General features: G+C 44.6%; 1 protein-coding gene across 4 annotated transcripts in view; it reads right to left on the reverse strand.

Annotated features, from left to right (window-relative positions):
• EXOC2 (exocyst complex component 2) overlaps positions 1-25,088 on the reverse strand; it is a 1,143,674-nt gene that overhangs the window by 677,193 nt on the left and 441,393 nt on the right. For all 4 annotated transcript variants that reach the window (XM_086965054.1, XM_086965056.1, XM_086965057.1 and 1 more), the window contains one exon: positions 20,737-20,818. In XM_086965054.1, coding sequence (XP_086821180.1) covers positions 20,737-20,818 — 82 coding nt within the window. The remainder of the gene's footprint in view (positions 1-20,736; positions 20,819-25,088) is intronic.

A 25,088-nucleotide genomic window follows, 5' to 3' on the forward strand; every position in this document is an offset into this window, starting at 1 on the left:
CTATCATTCTACTCATACATACCAACTACCATACCACACAAATAAATACATAATAAAAAGACATCTCCCCAGTATAGCAAATATATTCATGGGGGAGTTTGAACAAAAACATATTTTCAATGAGGCAGCTCCATTTTATGAAAATGTGACACAATGGCATAGATTTATCGAAAATATCTTCTTTATTTGGACAGGCCCGGAATTGGCCCCATTGGATTTTATATCCTGGCTGAACCTGGCTAATAACAACCTTAAATTTACATGTAACTACTCTAGTAATCAGGAGGAATTTTTAGATGTATGGATTAAGGCCAGAGAAGGACAGCTAGAAATTAGCCTTTTTAGAAAGCCCACGGCTAAAAACACCATTCTGGAAAACAGCAGCTTCCATCCATCGTGTTAAAAAGATTCCATCCCCTTTGGGGAATTCTTAAGAATGTTATTGCTGTGAGACAATATCTTATTAGAGTCACTACCGAGTTGTAAATTAGACAGGCCAGATAAGAGGTTCTTTGCTATATATTGATTCTTTTTCCCCCTCCTCTTGGGCATTAAAGCATTAGAATCCATGCGGATAAGTCAACAGGTAGGCCTTACCAAGTGGGTAGAAGACCAAGGCTAATGTTACATCTCAGTCATACGTTGAGCAATTGTTCTGTCACGCTGCTATTTCACTAGTCGGGCAAATCGTCTCAGATCATGTCACAGGTGTACACTTTGAGTGCAGCTGCTCAGGCCACACTGGCTTGTCACAATTTAGGTTAAATATATAGCAAAGAACCTCTTATCTGGCCGGTCTAATTTACATCTCGGTAGTGACTAATAAAATATTTTCTCACAGCAATAGAATCGAAGCACACAAATGACTTTTCTTTTTTATATTTGTTTATTTATCAAAGATTTTTTATAGTTATTTTTATTTTCAAACATATTTCAGATTCAATTGTATAAGCATCATAGTTATTACATAAAGTGAAATCATTATATTATTCAAACAAAAAAAGAACGAAACATTTTTTCACCTTTTGCAAACTGAAAAATATATTTACAATGACCCCCAAAATAAATTCATCACACTTGCATTTACTCCTATCATTCTACTCATACATACCAACTACCATACCACACAAATAAATACATAATAAAAAGACATCTCCCCAGTATAGCAAATATATTCATGGGGGAGTTTGAACAAAAACATATTTTCAATGAGGCAGCTCCATTTTATGAAAATGTGACACAATGGCATAGATTTATCGAAAATATCTTCTTTATTTGGACAGGCCCGGAATTGGCCCCATTGGATTTTATATCCTGGCTGAACCTGGCTAATAACAACCTTAAATTTACAAGTAACTACTCTAGTAATCAGGAGGAATTTTTAGATGTATGGATTAAGGCCAGAGAAGGACAGCTAGAAATTAGCCTTTTTAGAAAGCCCACGGCTAAAAACACCATTCTGGAAAACAGCAGCTTCCATCCATCGTGTTAAAAAGATTCCATCCCCTTTGGGGAATTCTTAAGAATTTTATTGCTGTGAGACAATATCTTATTAGAGTCACTACCGAGTTGTAAATTAGACAGGCCAGATAAGAGGTTCTTTGCTATATATTGATTCTTTTTCCCCCTCCTCTTGGGCATTAAAGCATTAGGGGGATACCTTTGTGCCTTTTTGTCACAATTTAGGCACAGTGGTTCAGGTCATGTCGCAGTTTTATATTTTGGGTGCAGTAAAAACATACAAAGGGAGTGCCTCAAGAATCCAACAATTGTATTGTAGAGTTTTTTTAAAAAATTTTTTTGTCCTCATATTTGCCACCAGATGCTATGACTCCAGATGGAAACTCTCAACTCTGCCAACATAAAACCTTACTGTGCGTCCTGGAATATTTTATGTTATGTAGAGCCTTCGAGAAGTCTCCCAGAGGTAGGTTTTCTACTAGTCAAACTCCCCTGCTCGATGTCTCTGTACCTTGTCCTGGGGAGGACCAGACCGCAAACACCTGGCATAATCATTGGACGTTTGTTGTCTAACTGTCCGACCATTTTAGCAACGGGGCCCAAATCTTTTCCGCCTCTTCTCCTCCACACTGGAGATCTATTTTACTAATGGCCATGATGTTCTTTAGGCAATCTGCAAACCTAGGGGGGTTGAGGATTTCCATTCTCTGCATATCTCCCTTCTGGCGATAACAATCACATAGAATATAAACTGGGTGATATTGTCTATCATATCATATTCTTCTAACAGACCCATAAAGATCAGTCTAGGGTTACAGGTAATTGTTCCAACCAGTACCTCCCCCAAAAAGGTGCAGACCGATAACCAGTATTTTTTTATCTCAATACACTCTACAAAAATATGTAAATCATCGGCCTCTGCGTGTTTACATCTGGGGCAGAAGTGTGGTGTTCCGGATATTTTTGAGAGCTTGGAGGGGGTCCAATATACCCTGTGTGCCGTGTAAAGATGGTTTCTTCTGAGATTAGCAGGTTTTACTGTTTTTTGAGATATTGCAAATGAATCTAACCAGGCCTTCGATTGCTTCTCCGGATCCCCTCCTATTATATCTCCCCAGAGTTTCAAAATCTCTGCCTCCTGTCTATCCTTTGCCCTGATTAGTATATTATACCATGCTGAGACCTCACCCTTCCAACCTTCTTGTCTGTTCGCTAGGTCTAAGAAATCACAGCCCTCTATTTCTGACACCCAGTTTTGGCTTCCCCACCATGATGATAACTGATAATATTTAAACCTAGCGAGGGACCCTCCTGTTATATTAGATAAAGATGCCCAACCTATTAGTTCTTTATTGACCAGGAGATCTCCCGAACGTTTAAAACCCGCCTCTCTCAGGGGAAATGAGAGTCGATCTAATAAACATTCCGGTGTTCCGGGGGAGTCCCAAATTGGTGCCAAAAAATTATAGTAGGGGATTTTCCAAATTTTACAGGCTGTTTGCCATACTTTTAGGGCTGTTAGTAAAATTTTGAGGCGGACTTTTTTGTAAAATTTTTGGCCGCCAAATTTAAACAAGAAGAATTCAAAACCCTGAGGTAGGTCAGATAATAGAGCTTGAAACAAACGACCTTGTGACAATGAGTCTAGTTTATTGGCCAGGAGTCTAAAATGTTTTAACTGGAATGCGTAACAGTAAGAAAGCAAATCTGGGAGAGCTAATCCTCCTATTTTTAGCCCCCTCCTCAGCTTCTTCCAAGCAATTCTTGGTGACTTGGATGCCCAAATAAATGAACGGATTTTCCCCTGAAGGTTTGAAATGTCTTTGTTATGGAATGTCAACGGAATACTATTAAATAGGAAAGTCACTTTTGGTAGTACTACCATTTTAATTAAATTAACTCTTCCGTAAATGCTAAGAGGAAGATTGGACCATCTTTGAAGAAGTTTAGTTATGTCTTTTACCACGATCTGCCAAGACACTTTGGGTATGTCTTGTAGATCTTGAGTGATATGTATACCTAAATATCTGATCTTAGTCTTTGCATCTGGAATGGGGACAGGACTATTCCAACTCATTATGTCGGTTTTATTTTTGTTAATACCGTATCCTGAGACTGCTCCATATTCCTCTGCAAGATTGAATAACTTCGGGATCGCTTCTAATGGGTTAGTGGTATATAGCAGCAAGTCATCAGCATATAATGCGGTCTTAAACTCCAGCCCACCCATATTGAAGGGAGATATTGTTGGGTCAGATCGTATCACCGTTACAAAAGGCTCTATATATAAATCAAAAAGGAGAGGAGACAGGGGACAACCCTGCCTCGTCCCTCTCAATATCTCAAACCAATCTGACAAGACCCCGTTAATTAAAACCTTAGCTCGTGGGTGTCCATAAAGGTTTTTAACAGCCTGAATGAAGAGTGGTGGAAAACCAAACCTTGTTAGGGTATCCCACAGAAATACCCAGTTGACTTGATCGAAAGCCTTCACTGCATCTATTGCCACGATGATGAGTGGCAATCCCTTTATTACAGCATAATCAATTGCGCCGATGACCTGGAAGGTCAACCCATTCAGTTGTCGTCCTGGAATAAAACCCCTTTGGTCAGGGTGAATGACAGTTTTAATGACTGTAGATAGTCTCTCGGCCAGATTCCCAGAAAATATTTTAAGGTCCGAATTTAAAAGAGATATAGGTCTGTATGACTATGTTCTTTGGATCTTTATTTGCTATTAGGGTGATGGTGGCCTCAAACCAGGAGAGTGGGATATCTCCTCTTAGATGATAGATGTTATTAAAAAGGGACAGTAAGTGTGGTATAATCTCATCCTCATAATCTTTGTAAATCTCCGTTGGCAGGCCATCTGGGCCTGGAGCTTTATTCCTACTCATCTTTTTTTAACTGAGCTCTTATTTCCCCCTCAGTGATGTCTCTCGACAGGGTCCTCTTGTCTTCTTCATTCAATTGGGGTAGTGCCCTTTGGTTCCACCACTTCTCCAAGTCTTCTATTCCAACCTTGATGTTTTCTCTATATAACTCTTCCATAAATCCTCTGGCTTCATCCCTGATTTCTTCTTCCTTAATTAACTGATTTCCAGAAGTCCTTTGGATCAAGGTAACAATATTATTTCTGGTCCTGTCTGCTCTTGCTTTCCATGCCAGAAGTGCCCCACATCTTTCTCCATATTCAAAGTTTTTTAATTTGCTGATTTCCCATCTGTCGTGGATCTGTTTGTCGGCTCTAGCTTTGAGACTCAACTGTAACTCTAAAAGCTCCTTTTCTAATTCTGGAATCTTCTCCCTTTCCTCCAAGGCTGCATGCTGAAGCTCCAGCTCTTTCTTTTTAATAGAATCCAGTTTTTTAATTTCTATGTCTTTAATCTCTTTTCTTTTTAGTCTCATGTGAAACCCCAATAAACCTCTAAGGAAAGCCTTAAATGATTCCCAGACAGTCTGTTCTAGTGCTGAGCCCACATTGAATAAAAAATATTCCCTTATACTATTTCTGATTTTAGCTCTAATATTATCATCTAGGAGAATTGTTCTATCTAGGGTCCATCTGCGTTCGATGGCAACATTTGCAAGGTTAATGTTAAGTTGTACTACTGAGTGATCAGAAAGGCCGACTGGAATGTGAGTAACCGAAGTCAGGACTGATTCCAAAAAGTGATCTGCCAAGAATAAATCAATTCTCGAAAATTGTTTGTATTTTTTACTGTAAAAAGAGTATTCTCTAAGGTTACCGTTTTTGGTTCTCCAGGCATCCAGCAAGTTATGTTTTTTCATTATATTTTTGAGAACAGTGAGGGATTTCTTTGGCAAAATATATTGTGGGGAGGAGTCAAGGAACATGGCGGCGGCAAGCTAGCGGCTGTCGCGGAGCTCTCCACCCGAGCGCATGGATGCGAAGACCCGACAGAATTTTTTTGCGGTGAGAATAGGTAGCGGGAGGCTTGTGAGCTTCTTTCTGATGGAAAAATGAGCGTTTTTGTTTTCCTTTTCATTGAGGAGAATTGAGGCAGCTGTAAGCAGAGGACAACGGAGTGCAGCGGTCGGCACTAGGACCCCGGGACCTGGGGGATGGTTGCAGCGAACGTGTGCCGGGAGGACGCAGATGAAGGGTGTACACAAGACTCGGGAGGCAAGATTGTGAAAGCAGCAAAAGCCGATTTGGAAAACGCAGTGAAGGAATCTGTCACGAGCGCAGGAGCTTTTTTGAGGCAACCCCACGAACAAAAGATAAGTGGTGAAATCCGAGAGGGGGTTACTTGGAAGTGGGATAGATGTCAGTACTTGAGAAGCGTTTTCCCATTGCAGCAGTATAAAGGTCCAGTTTTTTGGGGACATTTTTCAATAAGTAGATACTTCTTCCCTGCTACTTCAATTACCCCTGCTAGAGGTAGAGCTCGCATGGAGGCAGCTTCATCTGTGGCAACAGTAGTAGCATCAGTTCTATTCTATCAGAGGGAAGGGTGCCTAGAAACCGAGTCTGATACTGGCACTCTTACACCAATAGACTCTTACTCAGCTAAAGCTACTCAAGCTCCAGAGTATAAGGGGAAGGACCAGGTAAACAGCAAGCAGGTTAAAAGCAGAGGAGAGGTAGTTAAGAATAGATATCAGTTGAGGTCTAAACAAGAGCTAAAGCAGCGGGGGTTCTAGATTCAACCGAACTCGGCGAGAAGGTGAGACCTTCACCTCTCATTCCACATAAAAGCAAGAGGAAACCAAGTTCCAAGAAATCTATTATTAGTAAACCTCCCCAGCAGATTTCAACGCTTAAAAATACTCCCTCCCTTAAAAGTTAATTTAAGGTGTTAGAGAAAATGAACTCCGTAAAAGAGGGAGTTGACATGGAAGAGGCCCAGCAGTCTATTCAGAATTTGGCGTCTCCCTCCGCAACTGGTTTAGTTTTAACTAACAGATATTCCCCGTTGACTGAGATTAGAACTGAGGAAGTTCTAGTAGATTTAGAGAGTCCAGTTAACACAGATAACACAGATCATGACATTCCAATAAGCGGTGGCAGTACGAATGCTCCCTCTGATAATTCTCCTCCTCAACACGACCCCTTGAACTTACAGACATCAGAGACAGCCATATGTAGTCATAGTGAGTCTGTGGAAACCCACATAAGCGTATCTACTTCAGCTTTTACAAATCGTGTTATACCAGAAAAAGAAAAAGAAATAGAGGTAGACACAGGTTTGTTCTCTACTTCCCCTCAGGAGTTTGATAAGATTGGGCTATTGCTTCATTCTCTGAGAAGTGACTTGTTGGAGAAGTTTGAAATCTCTGAGACCAATCATTAAAGATTACATGATAGGTTCGATTTATTAGAAACCAGAATGGAAGGGATAGAAACACGAACAGCTACTCTGGAGAAAAAAGGTCTCTACCCTCTCAGTGATAACAACAGAAAACGGCGAGGAACTAAGCGCTTTAAAGAAACAGAATAAGGCGCTAATGATGGACATGGAAAGACTGGAGACTCATTCAAGACGGAACAACCTCCGTATCTTAAAGATACCCGAAGGAGAGGAAGTAGGGGATATAAAAGCCTTTGTCTGCAGACTCCTTAGAGAGTGGGTATTGAAAGATCGTACAGACATAGATCTTGAAGCGGAGATTCAGAGAGTGCATAGAGACCCTTTTAGGATACACCAAGACCGTAAAGGGCCCAGGAAAATATTGGTCTATTTTCGGACTTATACTGTTAAAGAGCTGATATTGAGTAAAGCTTTAGCTAGTGCCTCTCTTCATTACCGGGCCAACCCATACCAAATCAGGTCTGACATAGGAGGAAGAACGGCTCAGAGACAATGGGAATTGGGATCAAGAATGCCGGAGCTGAGATCATTTGGAGCAAAAGTGCAGATGAAATTCCCAGCCCTGCTTAAGGTCATGTGGAATAATAAAACATACACCTGCAATCAGCCAAAGGAGGTAGATGAACTGCTACAGAAAATGAGGGAGTAGGCTAGGTCTGGCCGATGATTTCTAGTCCCAAAAATTTAACACATTTAATACCTGACCTTTATTCCTAAATACTTACATATATTTGGATATATTCCTGTGTTCAGACTATGCCTGTATGGCATGATATAACTTAGAGATTTAGGACAAATACTAAAACACGATATTAAACAATATATTAAACTGCACGATGTGTAAAAAAAAAAAAAAAACACACATATTCACACAATAATAGCGTTCGCACACTAATTATGATTAAATCCACTCAAAAGGGGGGAAATGAGGTAGGAAAGGATAGGAAAAAAGGGAAGAACTAAACTATATTAATTTACACTGATTTACTAACTCACGTTGTTAATAGCAGATGTAGTTACGGGACAAGGGATTCGAGAGATAGATAGGGCTCGGTAAGGTGGAGAGCTCCACAAGGGCAGGACAAACGCCCAAGATGAAGGGAGGGTTCCTTGGGGGGGGGGAGGGGGGGGAGGGGGGGGGGGGGTGAAAAAAAATAAAAAAGTCCTCATCTAAATATAGAAACTCTAAAACTACTATCCATACACACAGACAAATACAGACATATAAACACATAATTAGTCATCTAGACAATATCATAGAGCTTAACAGGGAGAGTAAAATTTGGTTATGGCCGTAAATCCCCATATAAGCAGCAAAATTATATCCTGGAATCTTAACGGAATAGGTAGTCTTAGGAACCAGCAGAGGATATGTGACTTCTTAAGGAATCTTGAAGCTAGTATATATTTACTTCAGGAGACCCATATCGAGGAAAAAGAGTGTAAAAAGGTTTTTGAGAAAAGGCAATGGGTACAGGACATTTTATGCTCAAGGCAAAAGGGAACAACCAGAGGAGTAGCAATAATTATTAGAGCAAGCAGGAGTATTAAAGTACAGAGATGGGATACAGATCAGACAGGGAGGTGGTTGGTAGCCGAGCTCTTAGTTGCAGGCTCACCATATAATCTTGCCGTGTATTATGGCCCAAACGAGGATAATGAAACTTTCTTGGGTAAACTTGAGAGGGTCTTAATTTCCAGTAGGGCACCTCTGATCCTCGGGGGAGACTTCAATCTTGTATTAGATACACAATTGGATCGCACCTCAAGAGCGAAATATATTTTGACAAAGAAATTCCTCACTGTTCTCAAAAATATAATTGTATTGTAGAGTTTGGTCTCTTTGTTTCTTCTCTCCTTTCATGAAGTACATTTAGTTCAATGGTCGGATAATACAACACGCCACCACCGTCACTGACCTTTTTTGTGTTGTATTATCCAGTCTGAGCTTACAGAACCCAATGGGGTGTGGATATTAAGCGGTGATATTTATATATGTCACATAATATTTCGCCACAATAATAAAGGAGCAGTACTAGTGTCTCAAGAATTTCTTGAAGAACTGATCCATTTTACACTTTGACTTCAATGTGAGATTGCTGTAAAGAAATACAATAAACCTGATGAAGTCCTCTCGGAGTATGAAACGTGTTGGCTGGTTTGTTTCTTTGATGTATTGAAGAATAATAAAGAGAATTGTTTTGAGATTTCATACCACAGCTCCCATGTTATTTTGATATTGGAGAAGAGTACATTGATATTTACACCATTGAACTATGTGTACTTCATGAAAGGAGGAGAGAAGAAACAAAAAGAACAAACTCTACAAAACAACTGTTGGTTACTTGAGGCACTCCCTTTTGTGTGTTCTTTTCTGGTTTATATATTTATGGTTTTAAAGTAGTCTGACCATTAGAGGGTAAGTGCAGACCACTATTACCTTGTGGAACTAGTAGTGGACGGCTGTCTTTTGCCAGAACTACTCCTGCGTTGGGATTATTTTGGGTGCAGTGCTCACACACGCCACCTCTTCCTATCTTGAGGACAATGGCTTTGGCCCTGTCACAACTTCATGCTTCAGCCATAACAGGTTGGGAAAGTTTGCACTACCCGATTCTGGAGTAGAATTGCAGTGGAAAATCTAGGGTCTGTAACACATAGGCACATGGATCGTTCTCTGTAGTCGTCCACTTCTGCTAACCCACAGCATAAAGGTGATGCTGTACCTCCCTCCTCCTGAATGGTCACTCGTGCTGCAAAGTTGGCAGGCTCCCCCCTTCACTACTGCTGGTTCTAGGCGTCAGGTGAGGGGATCAGCTTTATGCAGTAAACAGTATACTCAGGTGATTTGTCTTCACTTATGAGATGCTGGATTTCAGACACTAGCTCTGGTTGCACAGTGCCCTGAGTACTCGGCACAGCATCCTTTCTAAAGCAAACTTATAAATGAACCTACTAGTGGGTCCCATTTTTATATAGGTAAAGCAGACAAAGGATGTGGATCTACAGTCTGCACTCTTAGTAACAGAACCAGTTTAGGGTGCTTCTCCTTTCAGCCTTTCTGTAGGGCGATGCTCTTCAGAGCAAAGAAATCTCTCGTCAGGAGCACACAAAACCGAGGCACAAAGAAGCAGGAGGCTTCAGATCCTGGCTGTCAACAGACAACTGAACGAGTGTTATCAGGGTAAGACAAAAAACTGGGCCTCACCTACAGGATCCTCTTCATCTCCCACCCGTCACTCCCACCATCTCCCAAATGGCAGTGCTTCAGCAACAGTAATTAGTAGCTCCTTGCTCAGCCAAAGGCTACATGAATTACAAAAGGGGCATTGTCTTTTCTTAGTTGTCTAGGTCTCTTGCCTACAGCTTTAGAAATGTCAGCAATGCACTTCCACTGTCTGGAAAAATAACCTCATCCCCATCTTGTGCAGAAAGTCAGGCTTTGGGCATCCAAACTAGATTACCGAGATCTCCAATACTCTGGCTCAGTCAGACAATCCATGCATGTACCACATAGGCCACATGCACAAACATTCTCAACATACACTTGGGATGTCAGCGTAAGGATACAGGTTAGCACATAGAAGCACCCTGAGTGGGCTAGTACACCTCCACTCCAGTAACAGATAACAAGCATTTGCAATGCAATGGTCTCGGCATCATTAAAGGTAGAGCTATTGGCATTGCTCATGACATTTCTTTTTTTTTCTTTAAATCATAAATAAATGGCATTGTCATTTACATTGCCAATACACAGCACTCTGCACTCAACAGCACACACCGCTCTGCACCTGCACTCACTACTCTGCACTCACTACTCTGCACTCACTACTCTGCACTCACTACTCTGCACTCACTACTCTGCACTCACTACTCACTACTCTGCACTCACTACTCTGCACTCACTACTCTGCACTCACTACTCTGCACTCACTACTCACTACTCTGCACTCACTACTCACTACTCTGCACTCACTACTCACTACTCTGCACTCACTACTCACTACTCTGCACTCACTACTCACTACTCTGCACTCACTACTCACTACTCTGCACTCACTACTCACTACTCTGCACTCACTACTCACTACTCACTACTCTGCACTCACTACTCACTACTCACTACTCTGCACTCACTACTCACTACTCACTACTCTGCACTCACTACTCACTACTCTGCACTCACTACTCACTACTCTGCACTCACTACTCTGCACTCACTACTCTGCACTCACTACTCTGCACTCACTACTCTGCACTCACTACTCTGCACTCACTACTCTGCACTCACTACTCTGCACTCACTACTCACTACTCTGCACTCACTACTCACTACTCTGCACTCACTACTCACTACTCACTACTCTGCACTCACTACTCTGCACTCACTACTCTGCACTCACTACTCACTACTCTGCACTCACTACTCTGCACTCACTACTCTGCACTCACTACTCTGCACTCACTACTCTGCACTCACTACTCACTACTCTGCACTCACTACTCACTACTCTGCACTCACTACTCTGCACTCACTACTCACTACTCTGCACTCACTACTCACTACTCTGCACTCACTACTCACTACTCTGCACTCACTACTCACTACTCTGCACTCACTACTCTGCACTCACTACTCACTACTCTGCACTCACTACTCTGCACTCACTACTCTGCACTCACTACTCACTACTCTGCACTCACTACTCTGCACTCACTACTCTGCACTCACTACTCTGCACTCACTACTCTGCACTCACTACTCTGCACTCACTACTCACTACTCTGCACTCACTACTCACTACTCTGCACTCACTACTCACTACTCTGCACTCACTACTCACTACTCTGCACTCACTACTCACTACTCACTACTCACTACTCACTACTCTGCACTCACTACTCACTACTCACTACTCACTACTCACTACTCTGCACTCACTACTCACTACTCACTACTCACTACTCTGCACTCACTACTCACTACTCTGCACTCACTACTCTGCACTCACTACTCTGCACTCACTACTCACTACTCTGCACTCACTACTCTGCACTCACTACTCTGCACTCACTACTCTGCACTCACTACTCTGCACTCACTACTCTGCACTCACTACTCTGCACTCACTACTCTGCACTCACTACTCACTACTCTGCACTCACTACTCTGCACTCACTACTCTGCACTCACTACTCTGCACTCACTACTCTGCACTCACTACTCTGCACTCACTACTCTGCACTCACTACTCTGCACTCACTACTCTGCACTCACTACTCACTACTCTGCACTCACTACTCTGCACTCACTACTCTGCACTCACTACTCTGCACTCACTACTCACTACTCTGCACTCACTACTCTGCACTCACTACTCTGCACTCACTACTCTGCACTCACTACTCTGCACTCACTACTCTGCACTCACTACTCTGCACTCACTACTCTGCACTCACTACTCTGCACTCACTACTCTGCACTCACTACTCACTACTCACTACTCTGCACTCACTACTCTGCACTCACTACTCTGCACTCACTACTCTGCACTCACTACTCTGCACTCACTACTCACTACTCTGCACTCACTACTCACTACTCTGCACTCACTACTCACTACTCTGCACTCACTACTCTGCACTCACTACTCACTACTCTGCACTCACTACTCTGCACTCACTACTCTGCACTCACTACTCTGCACTCACTACTCACTACTCTGCACTCACTACTCACTACTCTGCACTCACTACTCTGCACTCACTACTCTGCACTCACTACTCTGCACTCACTACTCTGCACTCACTACTCTGCACTCACTACTCACTACTCTGCACTCACTACTCACTACTCTGCACTCACTACTCACTACTCTGCACTCACTACTCACTACTCTGCACTCACTACTCACTACTCTGCACTCACTACTCACTACTCTGCACTCACTACTCACTACTCTGCACTCACTACTCACTACTCTGCACTCACTACTCTGCACTCACTACTCTGCACTCACTACTCTGCACTCACTACTCTGCACTCACTACTCACTACTCTGCACTCACTACTCACTACTCTGCACTCACTACTCACTACTCTGCACTCACTACTCTGCACTCACTACTCACTACTCTGCACTCACTACTCACTACTCTGCACTCACTACTCACTACTCACTACTCTGCATTCTCCCTTCCGTAGTGTAAATGCCCTTCACGGCCGGATGGAGTATGTAGGTACTCTCATATATTTCTTGGCACCTACGATGTAAGACTGTGTGTTGGATCTAGGAGGACATATATAGCAGTTTTGTTTCACTCATTGCACTAGCACTGTACTTTTATCCTCTCTTCTCCGTTTGATTAAACACATAAGCCAGCATGTAAACATTTGTATTAATGCTTCGCACGGACTGCATCCACAGGTAAACACTTGCTTTTCATTTTTTGGCTTTCATGCACATGTTATTTTTCAGGGTTTTTTCGGTACGTTATTTCACACATCTGATTTAAGCTTTTCGATTTTTAGTGCCCATCACAGCTTTAGCATTCATGTTTAACTTCTTTTTATTCGTTCGGTCCACATTATTTTTACTTCCTTGAAGCATGGCACTGTATGAGCAAGTGCGTGCATGGGCGCTGGTGTGTGTCTGTGTGAATGCACGACAGCAGCTGCCCACAGCGAGCGCGATCGCGTGCGCGTTTCAAATCGCCCTCCAAGGCGATGCGCGCGGCCAGGAGTGTCTCCTGGGAAGCACACTCGCTAACAATAAGTTCTCGGCGACAACGCGCTTCCACGCGTTTAGCCGAGACCTAAAAAGGTCTGTTCACAAATATAGATTCACTAAACATAGAACACTGCCACCACAGATTCAAGAACTAAACTCCAGACAAAGAGAGTAGACCACTGTCAGTTCAAAGAGGGCATTCTTGGTGCACCCCCCAAGGTCACAGGGCAGATCCAAGACCTCCCTCCTGTCAAGGGACATGCCTATGCCTATGCACACAAGCTAGATTAGTGTGAGGCAAGGCACAAAATCAAGAACCATGATAGCAGATACAAGCAATTTCACACTCAGGGCAGTGCATGGAAGTAGATTCACAAAATGCGGGGATTATGGAAGTGACATAACCAATACTTTAACCTCAATGACATCATAGGAAATGATGTCTTATGACCTTTGATCCTCTAAAAAGTGCACAGAAATATAATAACGTTTTGATTACTAACACAAATAAATATCTATTTTAGGTACCACCTGCATAATAAAATGGATGCTGACACACTATGCCAAGGAAACATAATGCATTACTGTTTATTTGAAGTGGAGGATATAGTGTGAAACAATTTAGAACACTAGGAACTAAAATTCTTTCTATCAAAACCGTAATTGTAGTAAAGTACCCCTTTTTTCGTGGCCACCCCCACATTTGGCCTGGTGCATGGTGTGATTTTGACTGGAAGTGCACTGGGTACTTGCTAACCAGGTCCCTAGTGCCAGATCTACTTCCCAAAAACTGTACAATTGTTTCTCCAATTGGCAATACTTTTAGCTCCCTCTCTAAGTCCCTAGTAAATGGCACCTCAGGTATTTAGGGCCTGGGGTACTAACGAGGGTCCCCAAGGTCTGCAGCACAAATTGTGCCACCCTAAGGGACCCCTCACCAAATACATGCAAGGCTGCCGCTGCAGGCTACGGGTATTAGTGCAGACTAAAGTGAGAACGCGACATGACACAGGTGTCATGTCTCCTACCACTGCATGTAATGTTTGCAAGTCAGGCCTACAGCAGGCCTTACAGCGTGCTTCATATTACATGTGAGGGCATACCTGCATGAGCAGATGTGCCCTTCTGCTGGTCAGTTCCATTACTGCCAGTGCAAGTGACCAGGGAAGCCATTTAAACCATGTACTGTACACTGGTGAAAACTAATTCTCAAGCTACATGATGGCTTCACTGAAGATAGGAATGTTTGTTATCCAACATCTCGTATCAATAAACCCACACTGATGCCAGTGTTGGGTTTGTCAATACATGCACTCAGAGGGCACCTTAAAGGTGCCCCCTGAAAACTTACCAGCTTCTGGTGTTGTTCCTGACTGACCTCTGCCAGCCTGCAACCCGAGACACTGTTTTGACTTCCCAGGGTGAGGGCCTTGTGCTCTCTGGAGACAGAGACCAAAAGCCTGTCCGAGAAGAGGGTTTCACACCCCCTCCCACAGGATGACCAGTTAATTAGCCTTCCTAGGTCGACAAGCTTCAAAGAGCTGCCGCCTTAGAAAGCAAATCTGGCTCCCCCTCACAGGAGGAAGCTTTCCCTCTTGTCCAGAGACTCTTTGGCACCTGGACAGTCAAGAAAATTAGCTAGTCAAGTAGACGTGCCACCCCAGGCTAGTACCACCGCTAAGATGGGCTAAGGTGATTTGGACATGACTTTTTAGAAATAGCCATCTTTGTGATGACATACTTAGGAATTCTGGTACAGGGTTATGCCCACGTCACACAGGAAGTGGTCCTATAGGGGGCGTAGTGAACCCAAGGGTCAGTAGACAATTAGCTACTACCCCACACGCCGCTAGCTCACCTGAATCCAGTACTTAGGGGAGCCCCTAACAACAGAGAAACAGATTCTGATGACCTGAAGAAGACGGAAGTGAACTGACAAAGCACTGCAAGAACAGAAGACCCAGCAACTGACTTGGCACCAACCCTGCTAGCCTGCCTGCTGATTTCGACAATTGAGCCAAAGGTTAACTTGTCCTGCAGCCGCTGGGTCCCCAAAGCCCAGCAGACCTGCCAGCACTTCACTCAGGAACCAAGACCTCCCAAGAAGTAGCGGACATGCTTCCCTGTATCCTGCAGGCATCCAAAAACTCTTGACGGGACTTTGTGACTGCAGAAAGCCAACACCTTAAGACCCTACTGCACTTATTGCTCCAAGCCAAAGTTGAAGTAAGTCAACTGTCAGTGTGGTACCCCAGCCTTCCAGAGACCAGGTCCATTGTTGTGACACCTCTCATGGACTCCCGAAGTTGGCTGCAGCCTCTGCACACAGGCCCTCACTACCGCGACTGCTCCCAATAAGAAAACCAGAAGCCTAAAGACACCTCTGCACCTGTCGCTCTTTCGCCATGAAGAAGAGGACCAAAGGTGTCCCTGAGCATCGTGAGGCCCAAGTCCTCCTGTTGGTTCACCCAACTGGCCTCTTTGTCAGAGTCTGGAGCTTGTTTTCGCAAAGACCGATCTCCACAGAATAACATTAGGCACACAGCGCTGTTTTGCACCCCTGCACCCGGCCACCCTAGTGCTGCCGGTGGTGTTCTGCTGGTGCTGTCTTGGACCTTGCACACTACTAACCTTAACTCCTGGAGATTTGTCCTGTATGTCTCTGCACTAGACCTGAATGCTGCATTGACTTTTCCTCCTATAGGATAACATTGCAGCTTCTGAAAATTGTACTGTCGACTTTTTGAACTCTATTAAAAAACATACTTACCTGAACAAATTGATTCTGGAGCTAAAGCATATATGAAGATACTGGTTATTTTTATAAATTGGTGTGGATCTCCTTATTGAGTTGTGTCTCATTTACTGACTACTGTGTGTATTTGTAGATGTCTTGCACTCCTCTGTGATAAGCCTAAGGCTGCTCGACCAAAATACCCGTAGAAGAGCACCTTGGGTTTGCCATAACAAACCCCCTGTCCACTCATAAGGACCCCTGGACCCTTTACACAATAGATCTCATTTTGATATATCATATAAAGAGCCAGCTTCCTACAGTAATGATTCCCCAAGTGTATACTAAAAAGAAGAAATGTTTTGATCCATTATGAGAATTCGCTTTAAACACAGTTAGTGGTTATGTCCACTTCTATTAACTTATATTGACCATATACTGAATATGAACTATGGTATTGGCTAACAGTAGTTCTTATTGTTACAACATTTTTTATTCTGATTCTGCTGACACCCAAAATTGCCCGTCTGCTGTAGGTACAAAAGGACTGCAGTAACGGCTAGTACAAAAGAGGGAGGTCAAAAGAGGGAGGCCGAAAGATCGGGCAGTGACCATGCTCTCAAGAAAGTGCTCGAGCACCACATTGGTCTTCTCGCCGAACAGGCGTGACCCATCAAAGGGAATGTCAATCCAGAGAACTCAGTGGACCCTAACCAAGCATACAGGCGAACCGCCACTGTAGAGGCCATGGCCCTTTCAAGGGAGTCCATGGCATCTAGTCCACACCATATGGCAACTGTGCTGTCCAATAAAGCTTGTTTGAGGATGGCACAATCCTCCTCAGGCAGCATGCGCAACTGCATCCTACAATGCATGGGGTTAGCGGCCCAGGAGGCATGCAGTGTCCACCAACCACAATGCAGAGCAGGTGGAAGAAAAGATGCATTTCCCAAAAGTATCCAGCCTCTTGGATTCCCTTTCCAGTGGTATGGTAGGGAACGCATTTGGGTTGATTTTGGCCTTGGAGGCATAGTACACTAGTTCTCCAGAGAGAGGTGCTGGGAAATAAAGGCTGGGTCCTCTGGCTTGGGACAATGCTGCTGTGCAATCGGGCACTACAGAGGAACCCCTGTGCAGGGTTTAGCCCATGCCCTCATAAGAGTGTCAGTGAGTCCTTCATTAAAGGGCAGCACTGGGAAGCCCTAGGGCAGCAATGCGCTCTATAAATCTACCATAATAATAATAATAATAATGGTTCTGGGGAACCTGTCCTTACTTAAAGTGCCTCAGTCACAACATCTGACTTGACTTCGACAGCGGGATGCTGAAGGTCAAGGACCATTGTGGCCCTCACATCACTGAGGCGAATGACACCTCCCTCAGAGGCCCGGTCTGGAGGGGACAACATACCAGTGTCTGGTGAAGTGTCAAGGTCACTAGCATCACCCAACTACTCGTACAAGCTGTCGCCATCAGCAGGATCCTCTTCCAAAGGACCATACATCTCCTCCCTTAGGGCCATAGGGTGATTCAAATGGAGGCAAGTCCAATTTACTGGGAAAGGGTGGCGTTGGGCTCGGTGTTGTGCGGCCTTGAGGAGGCGCCAGGTCTATGCTAGGAATGACAAGGGGCTCGTTGTCAAGTACCGCCAACGGCACCTTACCAGGTGCCGGACTGAATGGAGCCAGGGTAGGTGGTGATACCTTTGGCTGCATCTTTCCAGATCCAGGAATGGATCCTGAGGGCCAGGCTGATGAGGGCAAACCTGCTGGTGGTAATCCAGCTCTTATTCCACTCACTTATCATGGGGCCTGAAGGCATGCCAGAGGGAGTCCGGCCCAAAAGATGGCATGCATAGTATCCTAAAATTCCCGTAACTGGGCCGGCATTGCCCCAGCGGAAGGAAACTCCAAGTAGTGAGGGTGTGCTCGGATGATGGCTCTGCAGGTGGAGTGCGGGAGCAGGGTCTACTAGAACCCCAACGTCGAATAGGGTAAGCCCAAGAACCCGTCGACCTCTTCTTCTTGGACTTATCTCACCTCCGCAAGAGGGCTTGGATCTCGAAGATGACAGTCCGCGGGAATGATTCTTTGTCCGGCCACAAGAGCGTCCATGGGAACGAGCTGAGGAATGACGCGGAGCCACCTTCTGCTGTGCCATCAGGAGCTTCAGATCCCACTCGCAGATCGCCTTCAGTTGACTGGGCTTGCACTCGTGCAGGTCTTTGGGTCGTTCCCTGTCTCCAGCCACCTGATATACACTAGGTGGTGATCCAACATCTGATGGTGACAATCCCCACAAGGTTTAAAACCAGAGGGTTTAGCAGTCTGGGAAAAAGTTCAACAAGCATTGGCATAGTCAATAGGTCTTGCCATTGGGGCGTTATAAGTGTTTTGGCAGCTATAGGCCTTGTTAACATTTTTAAGTACGTGGACGAATGTCAGTCTTTAAATGAAGTTCCGAGGTAAAGTTGTACAGACAAAACAAACAGCACACCCATCCGAGCCCTGCCCACAAACAAATGCTGTAACATGCTTACAAACATGCAACGGAAACCAACATTTCTAGAATAAGATCGTCCACCGCACCGCGTGACATCATGACTTCTAACTAACTTCCTGTTGTGCAGACAGCTATGCAGGACAAAGACCATCAGTGCGAGCAGAAGAGCGCATCAATGAGGCGCACGCGTGGCTGATTTTCAGGGGCTAGTGGTGTACAGAGTATGAGACCAGAGCAATGTTTGTCTACTGTTGAGTTTTATTAAAGTTTACACTATATGTAAGGATGATTTCGGAAGGTCCTTCCTTCTCTGGGGTTTTCTTAGTTCAGGGAGCGTCAGGGGTTGGTCCGATGTCCCGGTTCTTGTGGCCTCAGGGGAAAGAAAAACAATCGGGGATTACTGATTTGCTCTCAGCTACAACTGTTGTGCTACCTTCACCAAAAGAAAGGGTTGTGTCTTGGTGAAAGGGTCACCGCGGGGCCTCCCGCCTCCCTAAACGTGCTACCTCCCACCTCCCCACACACCCCACCAGAACGCCCCTTTTAGCAACACTTGTCTTGGGCTGTGGCCCGACTCTCGGACCACAGCAGCAGGACCCGTGGCTTCTTCTCACTTCAGCCCACCGGGTATGGAAGCAGTGTCGGGGACGTTGCTCTGTATGACTCTCAATACGCTCTCCTCTCTTCGGGTTACCTCCGCTCTCCCGCTCTCCTCTCGTCAAGTCCCCTCCGCTGCCAGGTGCTCCGCAGCCGCCTCCGCTCTCAGGCTCTCCACTCTTCGGATCTCCTCCGCTGCCAGATGCTCCGCAGCCGCCTCCGCTCTCAGGCTCTCCACTCTTCGGATCTCCTCCGCTGCCAGGTGCTCTGCTACCTCCTCTCCGTCCATGCACACCGTCCGTGCAAAACCTCCTCCTCTTATTCTTCCTGTTTCCGCCGGCTGACGGGACTCCTCCCCCTTCCGCTGCTCAACCGCTAGACCGCGGCTGTAGACTTCCTGGTTCTGTATTCTTGGCAACCAGGAAGCGGTGTTTAGTCCTTCCTCCTCCTCAGCGTCGGAGTGCTCCAGCGCTCTTCCTCCCCACACAGATGTACCTCAACTCGGATTCTACGAAACGGAGCACGAGCTTTCACTTGCACATCTACATACAACAAAGTCTGAGCCTGCTCAGTAAGCGACCACACGCCCTGTCATTACTTTCTTACGGGATCACATTCCAACATTATTTTAGAGCACTAACTATGAAGGAAGATTCCTATTGTCATTTTTAGAAGATGAACAAGCCTTGATTTGGCCAGATAGTCGAATTGGTTCTTTCTCTCAATATGTGTAATAAGTTACATTCCATTTTTAAATTCGAACAGCATCGATCAATACTGGGCTATTTTACATACAAACTGCTACAAGGGTTAAGATTAGGAAACTTGATAATACACCCCCTCGGCAGCTGGAACGAGTAAATGAATCAAAGTAAATACCGAGTTTTCTGGTAGAAATCGCTTTCAAAGTTTTAAAAACAGCAATGAATTAGTAGGGAATTATTAACTTGTAGGATAATAAAACAAAGAATCAGGTTATTAGACTGATTAATACTGGTAAAAAACCAGGTGAACACCTAGGTCATTTATTACACGAATAAAGAAAACACTTACATCTGAGATTCTGCTGGTCATATAAGTAAAGGCTGCTTGTGGTTTTTTGCCATTCATAAACACAAGACTTCATATATTTCTATCCAGTAGGAAACGGCCCAAAAAACTATCCCCAACAGTTTTGTAGACCTACCGGTATGAGGAGGTACTAAACAAATTTTACGGATCCAGTCTGATGCATGGGGGATATTCTAAGGTGAGAAATCTGTGGTTAGAAGTCTCTATCAGATACACTATACTGTCCTCTCACAAGCCCAGCAATTGTCAATATCGGAGTTACTGAAAATCTTGTATCACGAATTTAACTGAATACAATTCTTACCTTTCTTAAATACCTGCACCTCAGTCTTCCCAAAGAGTGATTTGGCTTTTTCATAGTCATTAATGACCACGTCGTAATCCCCCTTTAAATGAAAAAAGGTTTCAGGTTAGTGTGGGTAACAAATTGGTTTTCCCATATTCTAATTTTCACTGCATACACATTAATAATGACATTTTAAAATAACTGGTTGTTGAAGAGGAGGCTATCTGCGACTAGAGCCCCCATCTTTAGCACAACATCCTGGACACCTACATCATGACTTGCTAGGATCTGTTAGAGCACTGTCCTCACCAGAAAGTAGCCTCACCACGCCTGGTGTATAAATGTGCCCTATTGGGGTCCTGGGAGTATATACTTATTCAGCAGTGGTATACTGGCTATCATTGAGACCTCTGTATACACTGATGCCTCTAGACTCTTGCCTACTTGTTCAATGATTCTTGGTGCATGCTCATCGTTTTTTAGGCCTCACTTGTAGAAAAGAGCCACTCCATGTTACTCAGTGTCAAGAGACTGGAGTCCCACTTGCAGAAGGGTTAGTCTTTGCTTGTGCCTTTTCTGTTTGTGCACCATTCTCTTTTCATCACCGGTGCGCCTTTACTTAGAAGGCCTTGTTGGTGCTTTGAGGGATCTTCAAAGCCACCTAGCTAAGTGGCTGGTAAGGGCCCAGTACTTGCCACTAAACAGACACTTAATGCCACAGAAGCTTCACTTATAGGTGGCTCACTTCTATAGACGCTGGGGTTCTGCCCTTCCAATCTTCTTATCCCATTTCTTCCACTATACTAAAAGTAAACAATAAACTGTTATTCTCTAATACAGTGTTCTTCAATCTGTGGGGCGCGCCCCACTGGGGGGGCGCGACACCTTCCCAGGGGGGGCGCGACACCTTCCCAGGGGAAGTGCGAACTCCACTCTGACCTTTGTTCCCTGTCTACTTGGAGGACTCCGGTATTTGAAAGGGGGAGGGAGGGGAGTTCGATTGCATCTTTTGTGTTGCTAAGTCTCCCAGGAGGGGGTTAATTTGTAGGTGACATGCTCGATGTGCAGTGGGAGGCAAGCGTAGCTAGGGGGGTGCGGGGGGAGGGGGGGGGCAGTCCGCCCCGGGCGGCACAATTTTAGAGGCGGCTGCGCCAGATGCAAAGCAGCAGAAACGAAACTGTAGAGGAGGCTGCCCAAGAGTACAAGGTATGTGTGAGGCACTGCTGGGATCGCAGCTTTCACTACAAACTGTTCTGCTTGACTGACTGTGCCCAGGAGAACAAGGTACGTGTGAGGTGCTTCTGGGAACACAGTTCTTTTACTGGGAATAATTACAACCTGGGGTACAGGGAATGTGCGAGATAATGCTGGGTAAGTAATTGTTATACTGTAGCTCCTTATCTATCCATAGCTGCCAAGGCGTCAGAATGCTATGTGTGACATTTTCATAATTTCAGTGTTATTTCGAGTGACATATCAATAAATACGAGTGACACTTTCTCACAGACCACACCTCACCCTGTGACGATCTGTGAAAGGGTCGGTTTAGGAAGCATGCGAAAGGCGCCACAGACCAAGCTATTACGTCAGTCTGTGGCTTCAATTTAGGCTTGAGTTATTGTGTTTACGGCCATCCCAGGACGGGCTCTTTCATACTTAGTGGCAGCGCTGCATATTTGAGAATTCATACTGCACTGCGAGCTGCATGAACACCATAAATAACGGAGGCAAATAAATGAGGGAGCTGCATCACATAAAGAAACGGAACATACAGCGGGACAGACAGTGCAAGAATCACAGCACATTGAGGGGAGTTCAGTTTCACTTATGAAGCAGGAAAGGCACTGGAAACATTATTATACAAGTAGGAATGGGCCTCACTAAGTAGAACAGGTTTGTCTGAGGTGAGAAATGGCCAAACCTGCATTCTGCATGTCTTGGTTTAGTGAAGTTTATCAGGCTTGAAACCGTTTTTCATCTTTATATCGCGCCACAGAAAAAGCTGTACATTTTGGAAATATTAATAAAGGTGTGATGTAAAGACTGTGGAACTGGAGAGCCTAGTTAGGGTCATGGGGTCAGCTTAATTAACATTCTGTAATTCTGGGCTAATCGCTTAGTCAACGCTGCCTAAAAAAAACAACACAAATGTGCTTGTGTAACATAACTGGCGCTCATGTAAAAAGCCATAAGACCCCTTGGGTCAAGCTCCTACTAAATAAAAGTTAAAAACTGTAAAAAACAATGATGAGTGGGAGGTAACGTTAAGTTTTCAGGTAAAATGACCGGATAAGCAGCTCCTTCAAAAAAACTCAGCAAATAAGCTGGAGAAAAAAGTCAAAATCTATTCCTTTCTAACTGCTGTGCTGTCTTCTCTGCAGCACAAATGGGGTCAGGCCAAAGCTACCTACTGTTACAACTACAGATGGTTCTTTTATCTCATTTGCAGATCAAATGTGCTTAATGTTGTGGGAGTAGACATTGCTAGATGTAATCTGCAGGGAGAATAAAACCGGCACTAACAACCCCACTTAGTGTAGCTTGTACATCTTTAGGTGACTGATTATTTTTATACCATCTGTGACATCAAAATAATGAGCTGGCAACCCTAATCATAAGACTGGAAGTTTGTTGAGGCATGAGCACATTATTTCTTTCCTCCACCCTGATCCCTGGTTACTGCCATAATAGCAATAGTTTAACACATTTGAAACCCAACACTGCTGTCAATAACATGCCGAGTTACTTTAACCACATGGCTGCTAGGCGTTTTCCCGTTCTGCGCTGAAGCACCAAAATAACCATTATTCATGACGAGCTGGCCTTGTCATCCGCGCACGGCAGGTAAGCGCCATGACGAGCCCAGCTCGTCATTAGCTTCGAAGGGGTTAAGTGTCTAGGAATGCACCCTGCATTCAGACCACTCACTCCTCATTCTCACCCTTCACTTTCACTCTCACCCAGCACTCACACTGACCCCGATGCACTCACACCATTCACCCACTTACCCTCCACTCACAGTGATCACTCTGCACTCACAGTGATCACAATGCGCTCACACTGATCACCATGCACTCACACTATTCACCCACTCACCTTCTCACCTTGCACTCACACTGATCACCATGTTTTCACACCGTTCACCCCCTTACCCTCCACTCACAGTGATCACTCTGCACTCACAATGAACTTGCGCTGTTCACCCTGTACCTCACCCTGCAGTCACACGAGCACACTACTCAACCTGCACTCGTGACACTTCACTCACCTGTCCCCCGCTCTGTTAAATCTGCAATCTCACTCGAATAAGCCCACCCCTAACCATACATTTATTCGTCCTACTCTGCACTAACATGCGCACCCAAATTCATATGGTCGCCTCACTCACCCCTGTACACAAGTATGGGCATGTCGTGCCCCATTAAGGTTTTCGTCCTAAATTACAAAAGGAGACATCTAAATGCACTACAATTCAGCCTTCCAGGGGGCCCTTGATAGAGACAGTTCTGTTTTTTCCCTGATGGACTGGAATAATTCCTAAACAAATTCTTGTAAATACCGTTTTGTTCAATTTCTTTTTAATGTAATTGATGTGAGAGAGTGTATTACTATTTGTATAGAAATGTTTGCTTCATGCAACAACCATAAAAAACTTATTGTATTGAATGTTATTCGCTGAATATGCCCGGAATGTGCGCTTGGCGGTCGAGTCCAGAAATTTCTGTCAGGTGGTGGGGGGGGGGGCCCAACATCTAAAAAAATTCAGCTGGGGGGGCTCAACCTACAAAAGTTTGAAGACCTCTGCTCTAATACTATAATAAACAAATGCAAACCCTTGTTGAAAGTGAGGGTCAAGCAAGCTAAGGCATGAAAATATGTGTGACAGCTAAAGTGCGCAAGAAGGAACGTGCATCAGACACATTGTTCAGGTCTGGCAAAATTACAGCCCAAGTCTCAAGGGCCTACTTTGCCTCTCAAGACCTCTTTTATGATGAAACATGGCAGGTAGCCCTGGGCTCTTTGGGATTCAGCTCTGCAGTGTCAGGGGTACATCCCATTCAGCCTCTGATTTCACTTCTCCAAAATTCATGCGACAAGTTAGGAAAGGGTGAGTGAAAAAGCGAGAGGCTGTTCTGCAGATAGCTGAAAGCTGGAGCCTGCACAAAAAAGCTGAAAGCTGGACACAACGTCAAATGCTCAAGCTCCAGCTTTCAGTGTTTGGTGGGAATATTAGGGAGGACATTGAGAGTCTGCATGGAGAATCCACGGAGCACTGGCCGCTGAAGAACTGCGGGGCCAGTGCATGCAGCTGGGGATAAGTAGAAAAAAGGTCATGAATGCTGTGTGTGTGTATGGGAGTGAGAGCTTGT

Source organism: Lissotriton vulgaris, chromosome 4_1 (assembly GCF_964263255.1).
Source record: "Lissotriton vulgaris chromosome 4_1, aLisVul1.2, whole genome shotgun sequence".
NCBI classification, from domain to species: Eukaryota; Metazoa; Chordata; class Amphibia; order Caudata; family Salamandridae; genus Lissotriton; species Lissotriton vulgaris.